Source organism: Chrysemys picta, chromosome 2 (assembly GCF_011386835.1).
Source record: "Chrysemys picta bellii isolate R12L10 chromosome 2, ASM1138683v2, whole genome shotgun sequence".
NCBI lineage: Eukaryota > Metazoa > Chordata > Testudines > Emydidae > Chrysemys > Chrysemys picta.
Window position 1 is genome coordinate 196,161,385 of NC_088792.1, and position 20,297 is coordinate 196,181,681.

Here is a 20,297-nt window from a genome sequence, read left to right on the forward strand (position 1 = left end):
AAAAAATCCAAAAAGGTTAAAAAATTGACAGTTTTGAAACAGAACAATTTTTGGATTAAAAATAACTTTGTTTTGAGATGTCCTTTTTTTTAATTAAAAAAACCCATAAAAGACAATGAAAATCAAAACTAAATGTTTCCTTTGGTCCTAAATAATTTTTTTTTTACTTTTCAATTTACCAAAAATTTTGGGGGAAAAAAATGTTTTTGGTTCAGCCTTTACAGGGGGTTAGGTCAACCTAACTACAGCGCTCAGAGCACAAAACTTTTCACAGCCCACAGCGACGCAGCTAGGGCAATCTAATTTTTACGTGTACACCAGGCCCCAACCTCAGTGACACAGACAGGTGTCTGCTGCCTGTGAGTTGTGGCTATGTCTACGCTGCAGAACCTATGCCTGCACAGCCCTGTAGCATAGATGCTGCACAGGCCAACAGAAGAAATTCTTCTGGTGACATAGTAATCCCACCACCTCCAAAAACATCAGCTAAGCCAACAGAAACCCTCTTCTGTCAGTCTAGTTGCATGTACACTGGGGGTTCTGGTGGTATAGCTATGTCACTGCGGGGGTGTGAATTTTCCACTCTCCTAGCTGACATAGCTATGCCAGCACAATTTTTTAGTGTAGAGCTGGCCACTGGGCTGTGGTAGGTGAACAGGATGACAGAAATCAAAAGATCAAGCAGGAGACAAGGGTTGTCAGTGTTGTTGGTCAGTTTCCCAGCTCACATCCCACAGGGAAACCCATCTGTCTCACTCCAGATCCTTGGCTGTTGCTTTTTCCCAGGTTGTCTCTTAAGAGGCTTTCATCAACTCCTTCTCTTGGTTTCTTCTCAGCAGGGAATCATGCCAGTGCTAGCACAGACCCATGACTCTGAAGGGCTTAATCTTTAACCAAGCTGCTGCTCTCCTCAAATCTCTCTCTGCAACAAGATTCTTACCAGGTCTTTCCTGTGCCCTTCTCCTTATTTAGTCTCAGAAAGCATATTTAATACTTAGGTAATTTTTAAATAAAAACAATGCAACAAACATCACAGCACAGCATTGACTGCAGCTCTCTGTAGTCCAGAGCTCCACTTTCTACAATGGAGAATAACCAGAGAGCAGCTCCTACACACAGACTCCTGATCTCTACTAGGAGGAAAGTTGCCCCTTTTATGGCCAGCCTGCAGTCACATGATCCCTCTAAGGACTACAGTTCCCAGGATCCATGGCCTTAAAAAGACCAAGACCTAATAAAAAAAAAAAAGCATACAAATCTGGGCTGAGCCTTCAAAGTCTCCTTCCCCACTCCAAAGCCTCCTCCCCCCGCCCAACCCAACCCACACAGCACCTCCCAGACTCAGGCCCTGAATATGTAAAGCATTATGTTCTAGGGTGAAAAATCACTTTCTTTTTCATTGTAAAATATGTATTGAGTGTCTAAATGAATTTCAAGCACTTCAATGTTCTCTCAAAGGCATGAGTCTCTAAAAAGTAGCACAGCAGCTGATTACAGGATAAGAAGAACACTATTACTGTTAATTTTGAAAAGAAACATAATACATTGGCTTTCAAGGTCAACACATCCCTTAAATTCTGAGGAAGATGTGTGCACTGCATTATCTTTCTAACCACAAGACACAACAGGATGTGTTTTACTAGATCATTAACACATGCCTCTAGTGCACTGTTAGGTTCAAGGCTGTTTTCCCAAGAAGTGCATTAATCTGTAAGTAAATCAGCCCCTGGAGTCTCTTAATGTTAAAAAATGGATCTTTTATTTTGACATTTCATTTAATTTTCTGGAAATATTTCTTTCCTGTTTTCTTATATATACACACTTTTAATATGAAACAGACTTTCTAGTGGAGAGCAAAAGGCACCTAAAGACACAAGAACTACATATGTTTTTATAATAAAGCTTTAGCACATTTTAATACATCATTTTTTTAACCCCAAGGTCATTGGACCTGTCCTTTTCCAGTTGCTGAAGGAACTCTCCTCTTTTCACAGCCCTGACCCCATCAGGGCTTTTTAAACATTTTATATTTTAAATTTAGTTAAAATAAAAACAGCTTCTGGGATTCACAGTGAACTCTTTGCCAAAGTATTCTCAAGGTCAGTGACAAACAAAGGATGTCACATTGCCAAGAAGCAATGGTGACAGCAAAAACGTTATCACATTTGAAGCCACACATAGGATGACCATATTTCACAAAGAAAAAATGGGACACCCCCAGCCACTCACCCAGCCCCCTGCCCTGACATGAGGCAGTCACCCCTTGCTGGATTCCCCCCCCCCAGCTCTGCATCTTGAAACTGGCATCTCCACTCATCCCCCCACCCCTGCATGTTCCTCCACACCGCACCCCACTTTTTTGATAAAAGTGGGCATTTGTCCCATTTCCTCTTGCCAACTGATCAAGTCAGCAACAGCAAATGGGACAAATGCCTCCTTTTGAAAAAAAAAAGTTGGGACAGTGAAGACAGGGCTTAAAAAAAGGACATATGGTCACCCTAAGCCACGGTAGCAAGCTTTTGTGGTCACTGGTAGATTCACCTATCGGTATTCATAATGGCAACCCTGTATTTCAGTTCTATTTTGACAAGTATAAAACCTCAGAAGACTTGGGATTCCAGAGTAATTGCATCATAAGAAGCAGCATGAGTTTGTCTAAAATGGTGATCAAATGAAATGCTAAACTTTAAATGCTCCTTTCTCCCTAGCTTTTCCAGCTTTATGGACACAGAGTCCTCCAAAACAGTGTGGGATGCTTTAAGGGAAAAAAAATCCTTATGAGTAAATAAGATTTAATATAATCAATACCTCCCTTAGTTTCAGAATCCTCTAGGAGCTCATACCTAGGTATTAACAGACAACAAAACAATGCTAGCTCATGCAACAAAATAAGTTAGGGTGACATTCTTGGATAACTTTATTTCTAGCCATTTGAATACTCAAACCAAGGATTGTCTACATTCAAAATGCTTCTCCCATTGGTGTAGGTACTCCATCTCCCTGAGAAGTGTAGTTAGGGGCTGTGGGCTTTGTCTGGGACAGTAAATTTCCATACATATGGCAAAGGATATAAGACACTTGAGACAGCTCCATTTTGCTCATTTCCTGCTTCAATTCTCTGGACTGTGGATTTACAACTAAAAGGAATATTTTGAACTATGGACTGAGGACCTTCCAGTCTTTGGAAGTTACCAGAGAGTCTTTTGCAAGCCAGCAGTCTATTCCATCACTGCTACAAACCTGATATAAGGACTTTGCAATCATTTGTATGTATATGGTCTATTAACCATTAATAAAATCTTTAGTTAGTTTACAAAGGAATGACTGACAGTGTGATATTTGGGTAAGATCTGAGATACATATTGACCTGGGGGTAAGTGTCTGATCCTTTGGGTTAGTAGAGCCTCACACATCAGATCCCATGCAGAAGGTTTCTGGGTTTGATCTTCCATGGTCATCTTGGTCAACTCTGAACCGAATTCTAACCAACCATGGTAGATGCAGATATCTAATGCACAAATGGAAAATCAAGGACTCCCCAGTGTGTGAGTGTGGTTCCCTATGACAGACCATCAAACATATCCCTACCTACTGCCCAATTTATAAATATGAAGGAGGCATTACTGCAATAAATTCTGCTACTCCTGATGTAGCCATTTGGCTCAATCAACTTCAGGTAAAATTGTAGTTGCTGCTCTACACCAGCCATATGAAAGAAGTAGAAGAACCTCACATATGGCGAATTGGGTTTTCTGTAACCTCTCATTATACTAGACCTGTTTGTCTGAATGGGACGCAAAGGCTGGAATGCATAGAGGGGACTGAGTTTGGCTTCTGTAGCACCACGCTGGTTAACCAGCAGGTCTTTTGTTACTGGTTGGGTGAATCTAATTATAGAATAAACAACCAGTTTTGGGGATCGTCTGCCCTATTTCTTGTAGTCTTCCCTCAGTGTGGCATTTTCATTGTGGTCCATCTTAGACACCTGGTCACAGCTCTTATATAATTAAAGGCTTACTCATGCAAGTAGACCCCTTGATTTCAATGGCAATACTCATCTGACTAACTGCTCACTATTGCAAGAATTTCACAATTTGGACTATAATGACTATTATTGGTCAGATCTTGGTTTTATCTCTTCCGAAAGATGACACTTCAGTAATATGCTGAGTTTTTAATGGGAAAAAATAAGAAACAAAATTATGGATTGAAACATTTACATGTTAATTTGTATAGCATTGGATCACAAGCATATTAGAAGTACAGGCAATAGGCTAAATGATTACATAACCATGATGGAGTAAAAAGTCAGGATTCATTAATAATGCTGGAGGACATGACAACATTTAGTGCTCTGCTGTGTCTTAGCTTTCCCACAAATATTATTATTATCTCGATTTCAAAGATCTGACTCAGGAGTTGCTAGGGTTAATCATTACCTTGAGTTACTGTGAAGAAGGGTGGAAATAAGTTAAAGTACCTAGGGAGCATGATCTGGCCCATTATTATTATGAAATTATTAAATCATCTCACTATTAGATTTAGTCATGGCTGCTTAAGGGGGAAAAGTGTGTGTTTGTTTTGCCAAATGACAGGATTTAAATAGGTGTTACAACACACACATACTTTATTAGAACAGATACAATTCTGACTTAAAATGTGTCATGAATCATCATGTCCCCACCCTCAAGTAATTCAGATATACATTACATCCTCCCACTGATGATAAAACACTTAACATTTTAGAAGCAAGGATTTCTTCTGTCCAACTTCATCTGCAGCCAAGGCTCCTTGGGCTTTGAGTTTGTCAGATTTTATAAGCTAAGAAGGGATGGCCATTATTTGGATGCTAGAAGACCATCTAGGACAACCTAGCAGATGCAGGAAGTGGGGATGAGTATCCAGCAGGCAGGTGTCTTCTAGCTCAGTCTGTAATGATCTAATACCCTGGGGTGACATTAGGGGGCATTGTGCTACTAAAAGAGAGATCCTGACCACTAGAAGTTATTTAAAACCCATTGGGACTTTCCCCTGAATTAGGCATGTTGTTCTTCAACTTCTGTGTCATATTGTTAGGACAGAATGGCTCTTTTATTCCAGTCCAGACAATGTATGTATTTCTACAACAGGTGAGATGTATTTTCTGTACATATTGCACCACAAAATCTCTGATATTTGTAAAGCGTACCATATAAAATCAATAATTTTTATTTTTTTTATAAGGGGTCTCATCCAGGAGACTCACATAGCCTTGGTTTCAATTTAGTAGATTTTTTTAAAGTTATCTCTAATGGAACTTTACTGAAGAATATATCTATTAAAGAGTGAAGAATTGCTTCTAAATTTTTTTTAACTTTAGTGATAACGTCTCTTTATATTAAATTTGGATAGGAAGTTGATCCTTGATTTTAGGTATTTATTTTTTATTGTACAGGAAGTTATTGTAATGAAAATACTCTGGTTATCTGATATCATTGCTTTTATCTGGGTCAAAAATTAAAGTAAAGGCTAGCCTTATGGTTTTATATTCAGCTAATGAGATGGTTCTGCAGCTGTGGTACATGGCCCAGCAATGGTCTGATGAGCCCTTTCTGGTAGTCTGTAGAATGAACTTTCCCTCCCCACAGAACTAAGTAGTGAGATCAGGAGGGGAAGTGGGGGGCTCACAAAAAGGCTCTTATTCTTATAAAGTGGTGCCCCACATAAAACATTTGAGACCCACTGAGCTATTAAAACGACACATACAGATAAGAGTAGAACATTTGAAACTTATTAAACCTTATGGACACTCACCTTAACATTTCAAAATAGGAAATCATTTTATCAGAAACATAGTAGGTGCTTTCTTTGCCTATTTGGTCTTAGTAATTGAAGTATCTGCCTCTCAGTGGACTGGAAGTTGCAGTGATGGTGTCTGATTGGCTATTCCAAATTGATAACACAAAAATGAATGACAAGTAAAACCAAAGTTACTATATACATTATATACATTTGTGATGGCCATAGTTCATGGGATTCATTGCCTAGTGGTCAGGGTTTAGGGTCTTCAAACTGCAGGGGGGGGGTTGGTAGGGGAGCCCAGGCCCTCCCACTCCACTGGGCTCTGGCCTATGGCCCTGTGAGGGCTATCAAATGGCCCGAAGAGGACAGTCTTAAGGCGCCCCTGGCTGTCACCCCACAATTGTTCATCATTGGTGGTGAGGAGATGCAAAGAGGGTCAGTTCACTGCTTGGCACCTCCTTGTGGCCATGCATAGTGTGATGACTCCCTCTTTTTCAGGGTGGTGGCTGCTTCCTCCTCTGGCTTGGCCCTCTGCAAGATCAGTTCCAAGTCTCTCCACTGCTCAGGTAGTCCATAAACGAAACAAAGGGGAATTAACACAAATCAACTGAGTCCATATGGGGGGGAGGGGAGGGAGGAAATACCTCCCTCTCACAGCATATCTGCAGCAGGTCTTCCCTTCCTTCAGGGAGGGATCTTTGGGCAGCTTCCCTCAGGAGATGCAAGTTGCAGGTCTGCTCTCTTCCCTGGTCTTCCCCCAAGTGAGCTGTTCTGCTTCCTTTTATCTCCTCCTCCAGTCTGTGCATCTGGGCAGGGCTGGCTGAGCCCAGAGCAGCTCCTTAACCCCTTGTGTGGGGTTTGTATACCCCCATCCCAACATTTTATTGAAGAAAACAATAAAACTTTACATTTCTTTTTCATTCACCTGTCAAAAATGGTGTCCTCTGTTTGCATTAAACCTTGCTGGAGGAACAACAATGACCTATGTGGGTAGCTTATTCTGTGTTCTTCGTGGACATTAGTCAAGAAAGCATAAGGCCTGGTCTACACTAGGCGTTTATGTCGAAGTTAGCGCCATTACATCGAATGAACCCTGCACCCGTCCACACTGCGATGCTATTTAGTTCGACATAGAGGTCTCTTTAATTCGACTTCTGTACTCCTCCCCGACGAGGGGAGTAGCGCCAAATTCGACATGGCCATGTCGAATTAGGCTAGGTGTGGATGGAAATCGACGCTAATAGCTCCGGGAGCTATCCCACAGTGCACCACTCTGTTGACGCTCTGGACAGCAGTGCGAGCTCGTATGCTCTGACCAGCCACACAGGAAAAGCCCCGGGAAAATTTGAATTGGAATTCCTTTTCCTGTCTGGCCAGTTTGAATCTCATTTCCTGTCTGGACATCGTGGCGAGCACAGCAGCACTGGCAACGATGCAGAGCTCTCCAGCAGTGATGGCCGTGCAGTCTGTGAATAGAAAGAGGGCCCCAGCATGGACTGATCGGGAAGTCTTGGATCTCATCGCTGTGTGGGGCGATGAGTCCGTGCTTTCCGAGCTGCGATCCAAAAGACGGAATGCAAAGATCTACGAGAAGATCTCTAAAGACATGGCAGAGAGAGGATACAGCCGGGATGCAACGCAGTGCCGCGTGAAAATCAAGGAGCTGAGACAAGGCTACCAGAAGACCAAAGAGGCAAACGGACGCTCCGGATCCCATCCCCAGACATCCCGTTTCTATGAGGCACTGCATTCCATCCTCGGTGCGGCCGCCACCACTACCCCACCAGTGACCGTGGACTCTGAGGATGGGGTAGTGTCCACGGCCGGTTCCTCGGACATGTTAGGGGACGTGGAAGATGAGGAAGGAGATGAGGAGGGCGAGGCAGTCGGCAGCGCTCACAACGCTGATTTCCCCGACAGCCAGGATCTCTTCATCACCCTTACAGAGATCCCCTACGAAGCGTCCCCAGCCGTTACCCCGGACACAGAATCTGGTGAAGGATCAGCCAGTAAGTGTTGTAAACATCTAAACATTTATTTTTAACAAAACAGGAATATTAACAATTTAAAGAATGGGTTGTTCATGATTAGTGTGCCCTATGCGCTTAACGGTTTAGTCATGGGCAGTGCAAGTTTTGAAAAAAAATCTAGCAATGTCCGGTTTTCAGTGATTGTCCTGCACAAGCCGCTCTACTGTTTATTCCCTGCTACTGCAGCTACAGTAAAATGCGGTCTATATGTCCGGGGATAGAGCAGTAGTCCTCCTGGGATATCTCCACGAAGCTCTCCTGGAGGTAACTTGAAAGCCGTTCCATGAGGTTCCTGGGGAGAGCGGCCTTATTGGGTCCTCCGAAGTACGAGACGTTGCCGCGCCACGAGACTATCACGTACTCGGGAATCATTGCTCTGCATAGCAGGGCGGCATACGGCCCTGGTCTTTGGAGGCTTTCCCGGAGCATTCTCTGTCTGTCGCTCTCAGAGATCCTCATCAGGGTGATGTCGCCCATGGTGACCTGCTTTTAATTAGGTAGGGGAATGTTAGTGTTGGGACTGCTTTCCCGTTCCTTGACAGAACTGTAACCGCTGGTTTTTAGCCACGCGGTGGAGGCGGGAGAGGGGCAGCCGAAAGGGATCGTTCCCGGGGACAGCCGCGAGGGGGTGGGACAGGGGCAGAGTTCCCGCTTGCCGGATTGCTGGCTGCAGGAACTGACATAGCTTTAAATGTGAAATGAGGCCAGTGGTAATCTAAAAGTTTTAAACTGCCACAAGTGTACGGCTTACCATGTCTGCCTGCAACAGAAATTCCGTTGTGCTGCCCCGCTTCTCAAATGTGCTGTGCAAGACCCCAGGCACTGAATGCGAAGGCCGAAAATTCGACCTTGTGCTGAGTGCGCATGTGATAGGTGCTGTGCATGGTCTTGTTCACAGAGAAAGACTATGTTCTTTGTTCACAACTACATTTTTCTTTCTGAGGAATTCACTCCCTTTTTCCCATTTCCACAGCCCCATCTGTGACTGTCTCACAACCTAGCCTGGAATCACACTCCCAGAGGCTAGCGCGGATTAGGCGTAGGAAGAGGAGGACACGGGAGGACATGTTCTCTGAGCTTATGGCCTGTTCCCAAGCCCAGGCAGCACAGCAGACCCAGTGGCGGGAGAACTTGACCCGAATGCACCAAGCCAACATGGATCGGGAGGAGAGGTGGCGGCAGGAAGACCAGCAGGCGACTCAAACGCTGCTTGGACTACTGAGGGAGCAAACGGACACGCTCCAGCGCCTTGTGGATGTTCTGCAGGAACGGAGGCAGGAGGACAGAGCCCCGCTGCAGTCCATCTATAACCGCCCTCCCCTGCCACCAAGTCCCATACCCACCTCACCCAAAGTGCAAAGAAGGAGAGGCGGCAGAGTCCCTGCTAACTCTCACTCCACCCCTGCAGAGAGCTCTAGTAGCAGAAGGCTCTCATTTCCCAAAATTTGAACAGTTCTTTCCTTCCCGCCTGACACAAGCCCCCGTCCAAGTTTCACCTCCCAATGCCATGTGTAGTTGATAATAAAAAATATGTTTCTGTAAACTACTGTTTCAATCATGTTCTTTTGGAGGAGGATGGGAAAGGGGGTTGGTAATTGGACAGGACAGTCACCTTTGGCAGGGTACATAGTCGGGGGCAGGCACAGCAGCAGGGCACATACACAGTGCAGTGATGCAGTGACTAGTTACCCTGGTTAGTCTGGGAGGTTGTTTTCATGTTATGTGGGGGGGGTGGGTTGCTCTGTGACTTTGTGGCAGGGGAGGGCAGTTACAGATCTTAAGCGGCAGTCCTTAGGCAGGATCACAGAGCCACACAGCAGGGGATCTGTAACCGTCCTCCCCCTGCCACAAAGTCACATAGACCCCCCCATACACACAGTCCCGATCAGGAGGGGTGACAGGCTCCGTTGAAACAACCATCCCACTGCAGCGGAGCCTGTCAATCCTTGAGTTTAGAAGCTGCATTCGCGTCACTACACTACACCCGCTCCGCACCACAGTCTGCGTCCCAGTTTTAAAAAATTCCCGCAAAAACAGTATTAAAGAAAACGGTGTGCTTTAACAAAGTTGAACTATTTTTATTTCGCAACGTGTGTTGGAAGGGGGGTGAAGGGGGTATGTAACTGGATAGGATAGTCAACATTACCTGGGTAAAGAAACGGGGGCAGGTTTAGCTTCTCAGTACACAAACTTTAAAGTCACAGGTTACCCTGCTCACTGAGGAACTTTGCTTTCAAAGCCTCCCGGATGCACAGCGCGGTCCCGCTGGTCTCTTCTAATCGCCCGGCTGTCTGGCTGTGAGTAATCAGCAGCCAGGCTATTTTCCTCAACCTCCCACCCCGCCATAAAGGTCTCCCCCTTGCTCTCACAGAGATTGTGGAGCACACAGCAAGCTGCTATAACAATGGGGATATTGGTTTCGCTGAGATCACAGCGAGTCAGTAAGCTTCCCCATCTCCCCTTGAGACGGCCAAAAGCACACTCCACCACCATTCTGCACTTGCTCAGCCGGTAGTTGAAGAGTTCTTTTTCAGTGTCCAGGGCGCCAGTATAGGGCTTCATGAGCCAGGGCATTAGCGGGTAGGCTGGGTCCCCGAGGATGACTATAGGCATCTCCACATCCCCAACAGTTATTTTGTGGTCCGGGAAGTAAATACCTTGTTGCAGCCGTCTAAACAGACCAGAGTTCCTGAAAACACGAGCGTCATGAACCTTGCCCGGCCATCCCACGTAGATGTTGGTAAAACGTCCCCTGTGGTCCACCAGTGCTTGCAGCACCATGGAAAAGTAGCCCTTTCGGTTAATGTACTGGGTGGTCTGGTGGTCCGGTGCCAGGATAGGGATGGGAGTTCCATCTATGGCCCCACCGCAGTTTGGGAATCCCATCGCTGCGAAGCCATCTATGATCGCCTCCACGTTTCCCAGGGTCACTACCTTTGGCAGCAGTACATCAACGATTGCCTTGGCTACTTGCATCACAACAACCCCCACGGTAGATTTGCCCACCCCAAACTGGTTCGCGACTGACCGGTAGCTGTCTGGCGTTGCAAGCTTCCAGAGGGCTATGGCCACTCGCTTCTGTACACTCAGTGCAGCTCGCAACCGGGTGTCACTGCGCTTCAGGGCAGGGGACAGCAACTCACAAAGTTCAAGGAAAGTTCCCTTCCGCATGCGAAAGTTTCGCAGCCACTGGGATTCATCCCAGACCTGCAGCACTATGCGGTCCCACCACTCAGTGCTTGTTTCCCGTGCCCAGAATCGCCGTTCCACGGCATCAACATGACCCATTGCCACCGCGATGTCCTCAGCGCTGGGTCCCCTGCTTTCTGACAGGTCCGTGCTACTCTCAGACTTCAGGACATCACCGCGGTGCCGTAGCCTCCTTGCCTGACTTTTCTGCATCTGCCTCAGGGAAACCTGTATGATAAGCTGCGAGGCGTTGAGAGCGGCCACAACTGCAGCGATGGTCGCAGCATGCTCCATGCTCGCAGTGCTGTGGCGTCCGCGCTGTCAATGACTGGAAAAGTGCGCGAAATGATTTCCCGCCGGCGCTTTCAGGGAGGGAGGGCAGGAGTGATGGACGGATGACGACAGTTACCCAAAAGCACCCTCGACACATTTTGTTACCCAGAAGGCATTGCCGGCTACACCCAGAATTCCAATGGGCAGAGGGGACTGCGGGAACTGTGGGATAGCTGACCACAGTGCACCGCTTCGAATGTCGACGCTTTCACCATTAGTGTGGACGCACAAAGTCGAATTACTGTCCTTAGTGTGGACACACACGTTCGAATTTGCAATATCGATTACAAAAATTCGATGCAAGTAAAATCGAACTACTCTCGTAGTGTAGACAAGGCCTAAATGTCTCATCTAAATTCAATTCAACAACTGGTAACTGAGCTTTAAGGCTCTGAATTTCAATCTTTCCTGTGCTGTCAGACATTGCTTAGGGCATGAACAAGACATCTGTCATGAGCTGCTCTTTGCATGTCCTCTATGTTGTTAAGTCCTATAAGTTCTCTTTCTGAGTAGCGTTCAACTGAGGGATTCTTCTGTTTGACCCCTTTTAGATGGTCCTCCTCTTGCCCAATGCCACACCTCCCACAGCAGATACTCTGGCTTCATTCTCAACAGATGTCTCAAATATGATAATGGAGCAAGTAATTAAGGAAATCATCTGCAAACACTTGGAAGGAGGTAAGGTGATAGGGAACAGCCAGCATGGATTTGTAAAGAACAAATCATGTCAAACCAATCTGATAGCTTTCTTCGATAGGATAACAAGTCTTGTGGATAAGGGAGAAGCTGTGGATGTGGTATACCTAGACTTTAGTAAGGCATTTGATATGGTCTCACATGATATTCTTATCGATAAACTAGGCAAATACAATTTAGATGGGGCTACTATAAGGTGGGTGCATAACTGGCTGGATAACCATACTCAGAGAGTTGTTATTAATGGTTCCCAATCCTGCTGTAAAGGCATAACAAGTGGGGTTCCGCAGTGGTCTGTTTTGGGACCGGCTCTATTCAATATCTTCATTAACGACTTAGATATTGGCATAGAAAATATGCTTATTAAGTTTGCGGATGATACCAAACTGGGAGGGATTGCAACTGCTTTGGAGGACAGGGTCATAATTCAAAATGATCTGGACAAATTGGAGAAATGGTCTGAGTTAAACAAAGGATGAAGTTTAACAAAGACAAATGCAAAGTGCTCCACTTAGGGAAAAAAAAACAGTTTCACACATACAGAATGGGAAGAGACTGTCTAGGAAGGAGTACGGGAGAAAGGGATCTAGGGGTTATAGTGGACCACAAGCTAAATATGAGTCAACAGTGTGATGCTGTTGCAAAAAAAGCAAACATGATTCTGGGATGTATTAACAGGTGTGTTGTGAGCAAGACACGAGAAGTCATTCTTCCGCTCTACTCTGCTCTGGTTAGGCCTCAGCTGGAGTATTGTGTCCAGTTCTGGGCAGCGCATTTCAAGAAAGATGTGGAGAAATTGGAAAGGGTCCAGAGAAGAGCAACAAGAATGATTAAAGGTCTTGAGAACATGACCTATGAAGGAAGGCTGAAAGAATTGGGTTTGTTTAGTTTGGAAAAGAGAAGACTGGGGACATGATAGCAGTTTTCAGGTATCTAAAAGGGTGTCATAAGGAGGAGGGAGAAAACTTGTTCACCTTAGCCTCTAAGGATAGAACAAGAAGCAATGGGCTTAAACTGCAGCAAGGAAGGTCTAGGTTGGACATTAGGAAAAAGTTCCTAACTGTCAGGGTGGTTAAACACTGGAATAAATTGCCTAGGGAGGTTGTGGAATCTCCATCTCTGGAGATATTTAAGAGTAGGTTAGATAAATGTCTATCAGGGATGGTCTAGACAGTATTTGTTCCTGCCATGCGGGCAGGGGACTGGACTCGATGACCTCTCGAGGTCCCTTCCAGTCCTAGAATCTATGAATCTATATTTCCTCCTCCTTTTCTGGATAACTTCCGAGATAAGAGGTTGTTCAGTTCTGTGACAAATCTTAGCATTGTTATAAATTAATTCCATTCAATGTCTAGTGTTTCTAAGGCACTGGCTTTCAAAGTCATTTAGATGTCTCTCTGTATTTTTAGTGGATTTCCAGCTTCCACATCCATATATTAAGAGGGAAATAAATTTGAGCTGAAGATTTGTAGTTTGTTACTTAAATTGTGGATATTTAAGGACAAATCTTGTTTAAAAACTGGTAAATGCAGCTGCTGCCTTGCCAGGTTGACATTATCTCCCTGTAGTCATCTCCAATGGCTTGCACATTTTTGTCAAGATAAGTAAATTGACTTACTTCTTATATTCTTTTGTTATCTAATGTAAGCTGGGTTCTCATTAGATTTGTTGTTTCATAACTGATTAACTCCATCTTTTTTGGGATGCTGGACAGGCTTTTGGTCTTGGCTTGCATGTTGATTCAGCTGTCAATTAGAAGAACTATGTCATCAGCAAGATCCAGATCTTCTAGCATACTGTTGCTGAACCATGCAATGCCTGTGTTATATCTATCTATACTTGGTCTTATAATGAAGTAGATGGCAATGCCAAACAGAAAAGGTGAGAGAATGCATCCTTATTTGATAATAGTGAGGTTAGCCAATGTTATAAATTATGTTTCAATACCACCAAAAGAATCATGAAAATAAAAGGATGAAAACAAAACAAAACATACTTACGGTGTATATTGAAGTCTCTTACTAAAACATTGCATGGCTCTGATCTGGTATTGATCCTTATTTAACCTTGAAACTCTCAGATTAAAACTGCTACATAACTGACAAAAATGAACAAAGCACAACAAAATTGAGCAGATTCCCAAAAGAACCATTACATCTTCTCGAGAAGGGATACCATTAAAGTACTCCAAAAAGGATGAACATACAAGGCCTTTCTCCAGTAGTGTATCTTCCCTAATCTGTTAAAATAAACACACAGAGCCAGGTCTTCAGTTTGTATAAATTAGTATAGCTCCACTGAAGGACCTTGTCCACTAAATTTTGACATATGGTAGATTTATGTTCTTAGTAAGGAACAAAATATTTAAGATACCCATTGTCTTAGAAAAGGTTATTTTATTTTATAGCAGCACAGAACCATATACTTACTTTGTAAATTCATCTCCATGCAATGGAATAGTTTCTCCATATGAATGGATAATTATTATACCTAAAGTTAAGTAATTTAAAAACTAATACTACTCCAGTCATTTCCACTTCTTTACTCTTACAATTGCAATTTAATTAACTTTGGCAATAGTTACTATGTTTGTTTGTTTCCTGTCCAATAATCTGAATAACCTTATGTTCACCTACAATAGACTATTTTTAAGGAGTAGTCCTTAATGCCTAAACATCAATAGGTTATACTTTGTGAGTAAAATAAAAAAATTAAAAAAAAGTGTTGCTAGACTTTTCTTTTGTTACGCTGGTTGGCCATGGTGACAATGTTTCCCAAACTGGATGAGGAACTCTCTGTAGGCACTTGTGATGCTCTGTCCTGGCTTGCCTTAAAATCATAACATTCCTGTCTGTGGTCTAACTTTTCACAGCACCAACTTTAAATTGGACAGATTCCCCCTTTAAAAATATATATTACAAATGTCTCCAGTTTTACTAAAGGAATTTATCATTTCCCCCCATTCATCATGCCCCAAATCAAATCAGATTTCCCCTTTTCATTATGAATATTAAAGAATGATGTGTATTTGTAGGGATAATTGTGGACAGCTTCCCCCTTCCTCACTTAGCAGCTGCTTTCTTTTCTGGTGGCCTGCTGCGTGGAAGGACTCCAATTCTGTAGGAAATTCCACAGCCTTATAAAGTGTCCATGGTTTCCTTTCAATTATCATAATCTGTCAATCAATGTCCAGATGATCATCAATAAATTGGTCCATTGCCAGTTTATCCTGGGTATCCTCACCATTATCGGGAAATGCTGATATATCAGTTCTCAGTTTCTCCCTCGGTTCAGCTCTTTTTGTCTTCTCCTGCTCTTTAGCAAAGACATGGCCATCTTGGAATGGTAGCTGGCTCCAAACCACATCTTAAGAGCTTGTATGGGATTGAGATAGCCTGAGTTATGTCTCCACTGGAGTTGGAGGTACAATTTTCAGCCGGGGTAGACATACACATGCTAGCTCTGATTGAGCTAATGTGATAAAAATAGTAGTGTAGCTGCCGCTGCCCTGAGTACAATCCTGTCTGAAACCTTAGATATTCCTCTGAATAATAATCATACAATAGTGCTCATTTGTTTTCATTGTTCCTGTAACCGTAAACCCAAAGAGACAATTTTGGAATGTTATTACAATATAAGAAAAGCTATGAATGTGACTATCTCTGCTATTCTATACAGTCCATTTACAGTCTATATTTGGCTAAATTTGACAATTTGGGATATTACTAAGGGGAAAAATATAGTGAAGTAGTTATTCTGCATAGTATCTTGTACATGACTAAGTGTATAATACAAGTTTACTTTTTAAAGGGTCGGTAGTATTTCATATGTGTTTATATTGCTGCTAAAAAAATCTGTTAATTTCCAGTTTCCTTTCTGCTTTAAGATAATGCTTAGTTTATAGGTTACCTATTTAGAGTACTCAGCTGACAATAATGCCAGATAATGTAAGATATTTATTAGTTGAACACACTGAAGTGTGTACTGTACATTAACAAATATGGCATAGGCTGTTAATATATTTCAATTTCAACAACAACAACCACCACCTTCACCGAACCCTTTAAATCACACTTAGCTGTAATATAGGTCTTCAGCTTATAATTTATTGCCTCACAAAGGGTCTTTGAATACTTAATAAGCTGCTTTTTGGAGATGAGTTACATCTTGCCTATTTTATTTATATTTATGCAAAAATCACATTAAAAATTTACATTAAAATGATGACAAAAAGCAATAAAAGTGAAAAAAGAATACCAGGTTCTCCAAAATCTAAGTCATGAAAGCACAAACTAATGAATTAATTAATGGCATGCTTTGTTGGTTATATGGTATGTTTAACATTTAACTGAGTATTTCCTTAAGTTTCTTGTTATGTTTGAGGCCCTTTAAGGTGGAGTAGGTTTTTTGGAGGGGTGAATTGGTAATTTATAATCATTTACTGGTCCAGTAATCATGACGTTGCCTTTGCATTTATGGGCATTGGTTGCATTTATTTCCTCCTACATCTGGTACAATTGTGCAGTTAATGCTTACGTAATTATTTATCCATAAATTAAGGACATAGGGTACATAAACTACAACTGCGAACATTTCAAGAATCATGATTATTGTATGTCTGCAACCCTCAGGAACTCAGCTGACTCTGGGTGTGGTCACCTAGCAATTCAATGAGCTCAGCTGGGCCCAATAAACCCTTACTAAGTGACTGTGCTTCCTGACTGGACAGAAGGGCCAACAGATCCCCATTTAAGCCTGGTAGCAACAGCTGCTGCTCAATGATTTCCATGCCCACAGCTATGCCAGACTTGCTTCCTATGCAGGCCCTTCCTCCAGCCTGTGCCTGCTCCCACTCCAGCCCTGGTCCCTACTTTCTTCAGAACTCTTGACTCCAACCATTGGGTTGTCCCCTGACCATGTCTCCAATTTGCCCTCTGATTCTGTTCTGACCATGAGACCTGCCTATTGTTCTGACCACTAGCTCACATTGAGTTGCTGTAACACAGCAGGGTTTAGGCAGTCAGGAATGAATGCAAATTCTGAGATCCTGTGTTAAGGGAATGTTGTCCCCTTCCTCATTTCAGACAGTTTACTGAAAGTAGTAAAGTATAATATAATCCGCTAATCAATTGTTGTCCATTTTGCTACTCATCTCTGTTGCCCAATCTTTCTCCTACCTAAAGTCAATGTCAGCATTCCATGGAGATTTAATAGAAGCCAGAAGAAAATCTTATACAGAAATAAATGAAGACTATACATTTTCAAATCAAAACAAAAGACATGGACATTCCTGAATTGAACTGTTTTCTTTCCTCTGTTTGACATGTGTTGCTATGATGGATCTTGGGAATTGAAGTTCATGTGATTCATGCCCCCATTTTCCTTTATGGACCAGGCTCCTCAGCAACAGTACATCTCCCACAATGCCCTGGTCATGGGACTCTTATGGCACCATGGCAGTTCATCAAGGTCATGAGATGGTGATGCATCATGAGAGATGTAATCCAGCCAGGGAGACTGGCCCATAGAGAAGAACGGGAGCATCAGGCACCCAAAGTAAAGTCCCCACAAGGCACCATAGAAACTCATGCTGACACAGATGAATGTTAATGTTTTGATTCTGTGATTCCCTCAGTTCTCCCACAGCCTCCTCTCCCCACAGACCAAGGAGACACACCCCCTTCCCTGAGTCCAGGCAGGAGTGTGTTGCTGCCGGGAGCCAGCATGCTCAGCTGGGCAGTAGCAATGTGAGCTCTCCATGCTAAGCAGTTTCAAAACTTCCTGGGGCTTTGTAAGGGGAGGGGCGCATGCCTCTGTAACTGGATGTAGGGAAGTGGAGTTTAAAACAGTGAGCAGAAAGGTCATGGTGGGCATTGTGGGATACCTTCTGCAGGCCAGTTACAGCAACATAAAGAACACAGCGTCTATACTGACACTTTGTTGATCTAACTTTGCTGCAAAAAAAAAAACCAAACAAACTTAAGCCTCTCGTTGAGGTGGTTTTATTTTGTCGGCAAAGCAGGAGAAGCATTGTAGTGTGCACACCTCCACTGTTTTGTCGACAAAAGCTGCCTTTTGCCAACACAACTGTGTAATGTAGACAGGGCCAAAGACATCTAGGTTCCTTAACATCCACTAAAATCAATAGGTGTAAGTGCCTAGATGTTTTTGAAAATCCCACTAGGCATCTAAATTCCTTAAAAAAAATCTGACTCTTAGGCATTTAGAGGCACACAATTACACAAAGTGAGCAGCTGAGCCAAGGATAGCAGCCAGGTCTCCTGACTCCCCGGAGAGCTCCCTTTCCCTTGCACCACACTGCCCTACACAAACAAATACAATATACATATACAGTGGCATATGTATAACCTGTATCTTGATTTAAATATTTTTATTAGGATTGATATTTAAGTCTAATATTGATGGCTTGTAACATTCTGCAGGGGAGGGATCCCAGAACTGTGAGCCACGCTGTTATTTCTCTGCCTCAGCAGGAATGAGCTGTGCTGGAGACTAGATTGTGTGTCAGCTCCCTGCCACACCAGCCTGACTTCCTGACTAGCAAACTCCTCAAGGTTCTCCAGGCTCAAATCTTGCCTAGCAGGCACCAATCAGTGAGCTCCAGCCACTAAGCTCCTCAGAGATGTTTCTCTGAAATGCACAGGCCCTACTACATTCATAGAAGATTCTAAGTTTGCTGCTCTTTTTAAAGAATCAGTTACATTACAGCTTACTAACTTGACTGGGGTAAACACATCCTTCCCTTCAAACACAGCACCAAGTTGATTTATAGTTCAAACAAAATGAGTAACAACAAATGGACTAAGGTTAAGTGGTACTAAACAGAAGGAATACAGATAGAAATGGTTACAAATAAACAAAAGTAAAAATATGTTTTCCAATGGCTAAGACCGAACTCAACAAGCTACAGTCTTTTTTCAAGGTAGTTTCCTCACCAATCTTCCTTTTCCAGCAGTGAGTGACTAGCCAGGATCCTCACAGATTCCAATGCACTGATTTTCCTCATCTTTTTAGGTGAAGATGAATTTAGGGGTCTGCTTCCCTTTTGCTTATAATCCAGTAAACCTTTGAAATGTATTCTTCTGAAATATATCCCCAGACAAAGTTAATTTTCTCTGCTGAGTGTGGATGCCATTCTGTCTGGTCGAGATGCCATTCTGTCTTCTCCTCCCCCACAGCCAGTAGTTTTTACAAAGTAAATGATCTCTTCCTGAAACCTCCAGTATAAATATATAGTCCATTGAATTTGTCTACACCTGGTTTGAGGTGTTAGCTTCTTTCTTGGGTCTGGAGAAAACCTATTTAGCAACTCTCCCTCACATGCCCAGTTTAAACACCTTTTAGTCACAGACTTGTAAGCTTAATATCAGTGAGTATCCATAATTCCACATTCAGCCTGGTCATTTCACAATGGTGTTATGACCAATGTGTTTCTAGTTTTCAAATGATACCTGAGAAGGCATATTTTGTCATTGATGTGGTGTGAATACAGAGGTGGCTAGGGTCACATAAAAAAAGAAAAAAGCAATAATATCCTTTAAGCCACTGGTAGTAGGTTATCATTTCTATTTTGTTTAACTTCTATTATTGATTATTTTAAGTAATAATAAGAGGTGGGAAAATCTACTAATTTCCCCAGTATATCAAAATCTCTAGAGCTGGCCACATTAATAGATACCATGTTTTGGTTCCATGTCTGGTTAGTACTGTGCATCCCTGAACGCAAGTCTTTGCAGGATAGGGCTTATGTGCGTTCTTAAGCTTACACACACTGAGTAATTTCACTGAAGTCTACTTCAGTTGGACTATTCACAGTGCATAAAGTTAAGCATGTGAATAAGTTTTTGCAGGAGCAGAGTCTTGGAAATAATGGTGCAGTAAACTAAAGAGAAACAAAGCACAGAAGGTGAACTTCATTCCTGTGTAGAGGTTCTGCACAAGGCATATTCAACAATTAAATCCCCCACTAAATTCCTTCAAATTACTTTTAAGTGCGAATTAATGGGGTATATGCCTTCTGTGGGCACTCTGAACAGAAATGAATTTCACCCAGAGTGAAAAAACTTGTTTTGAAGCACTAATTTGCTGTTTCCCAAGTATCAAGGTTGAGTCACTTACAACGATACAATAAATTACAAGTACAAAATGGGCTAGCATAAAGCCTAATAAATGTTAGCAAAATATTTTTATTTTGAAAAAAGGACAGTGACTTATTAATATTAGCTTTAATGTTACCTTATCATTCGG

The 20,297-nt window shown here is 42.9% G+C and overlaps 1 protein-coding gene across 1 annotated transcript; it reads left to right on the forward strand.

The window, feature by feature from the left end:
- Positions 1 to 6,878: 6,878 nt before the first annotated feature.
- LOC135981672 (uncharacterized) lies at positions 6,879 to 9,354 on the forward strand. Its single transcript, XM_065585184.1, has 2 exons — positions 6,879 to 7,790; positions 8,785 to 9,354. Exons 1-2 carry the CDS (start codon positions 7,214 to 7,216, stop codon positions 9,258 to 9,260), a joined length of 1,053 nt encoding a protein of 350 aa, XP_065441256.1. The 5' UTR covers positions 6,879 to 7,213; the 3' UTR covers positions 9,261 to 9,354.
- Positions 9,355 to 20,297: the final 10,943 nt, after the last annotated feature.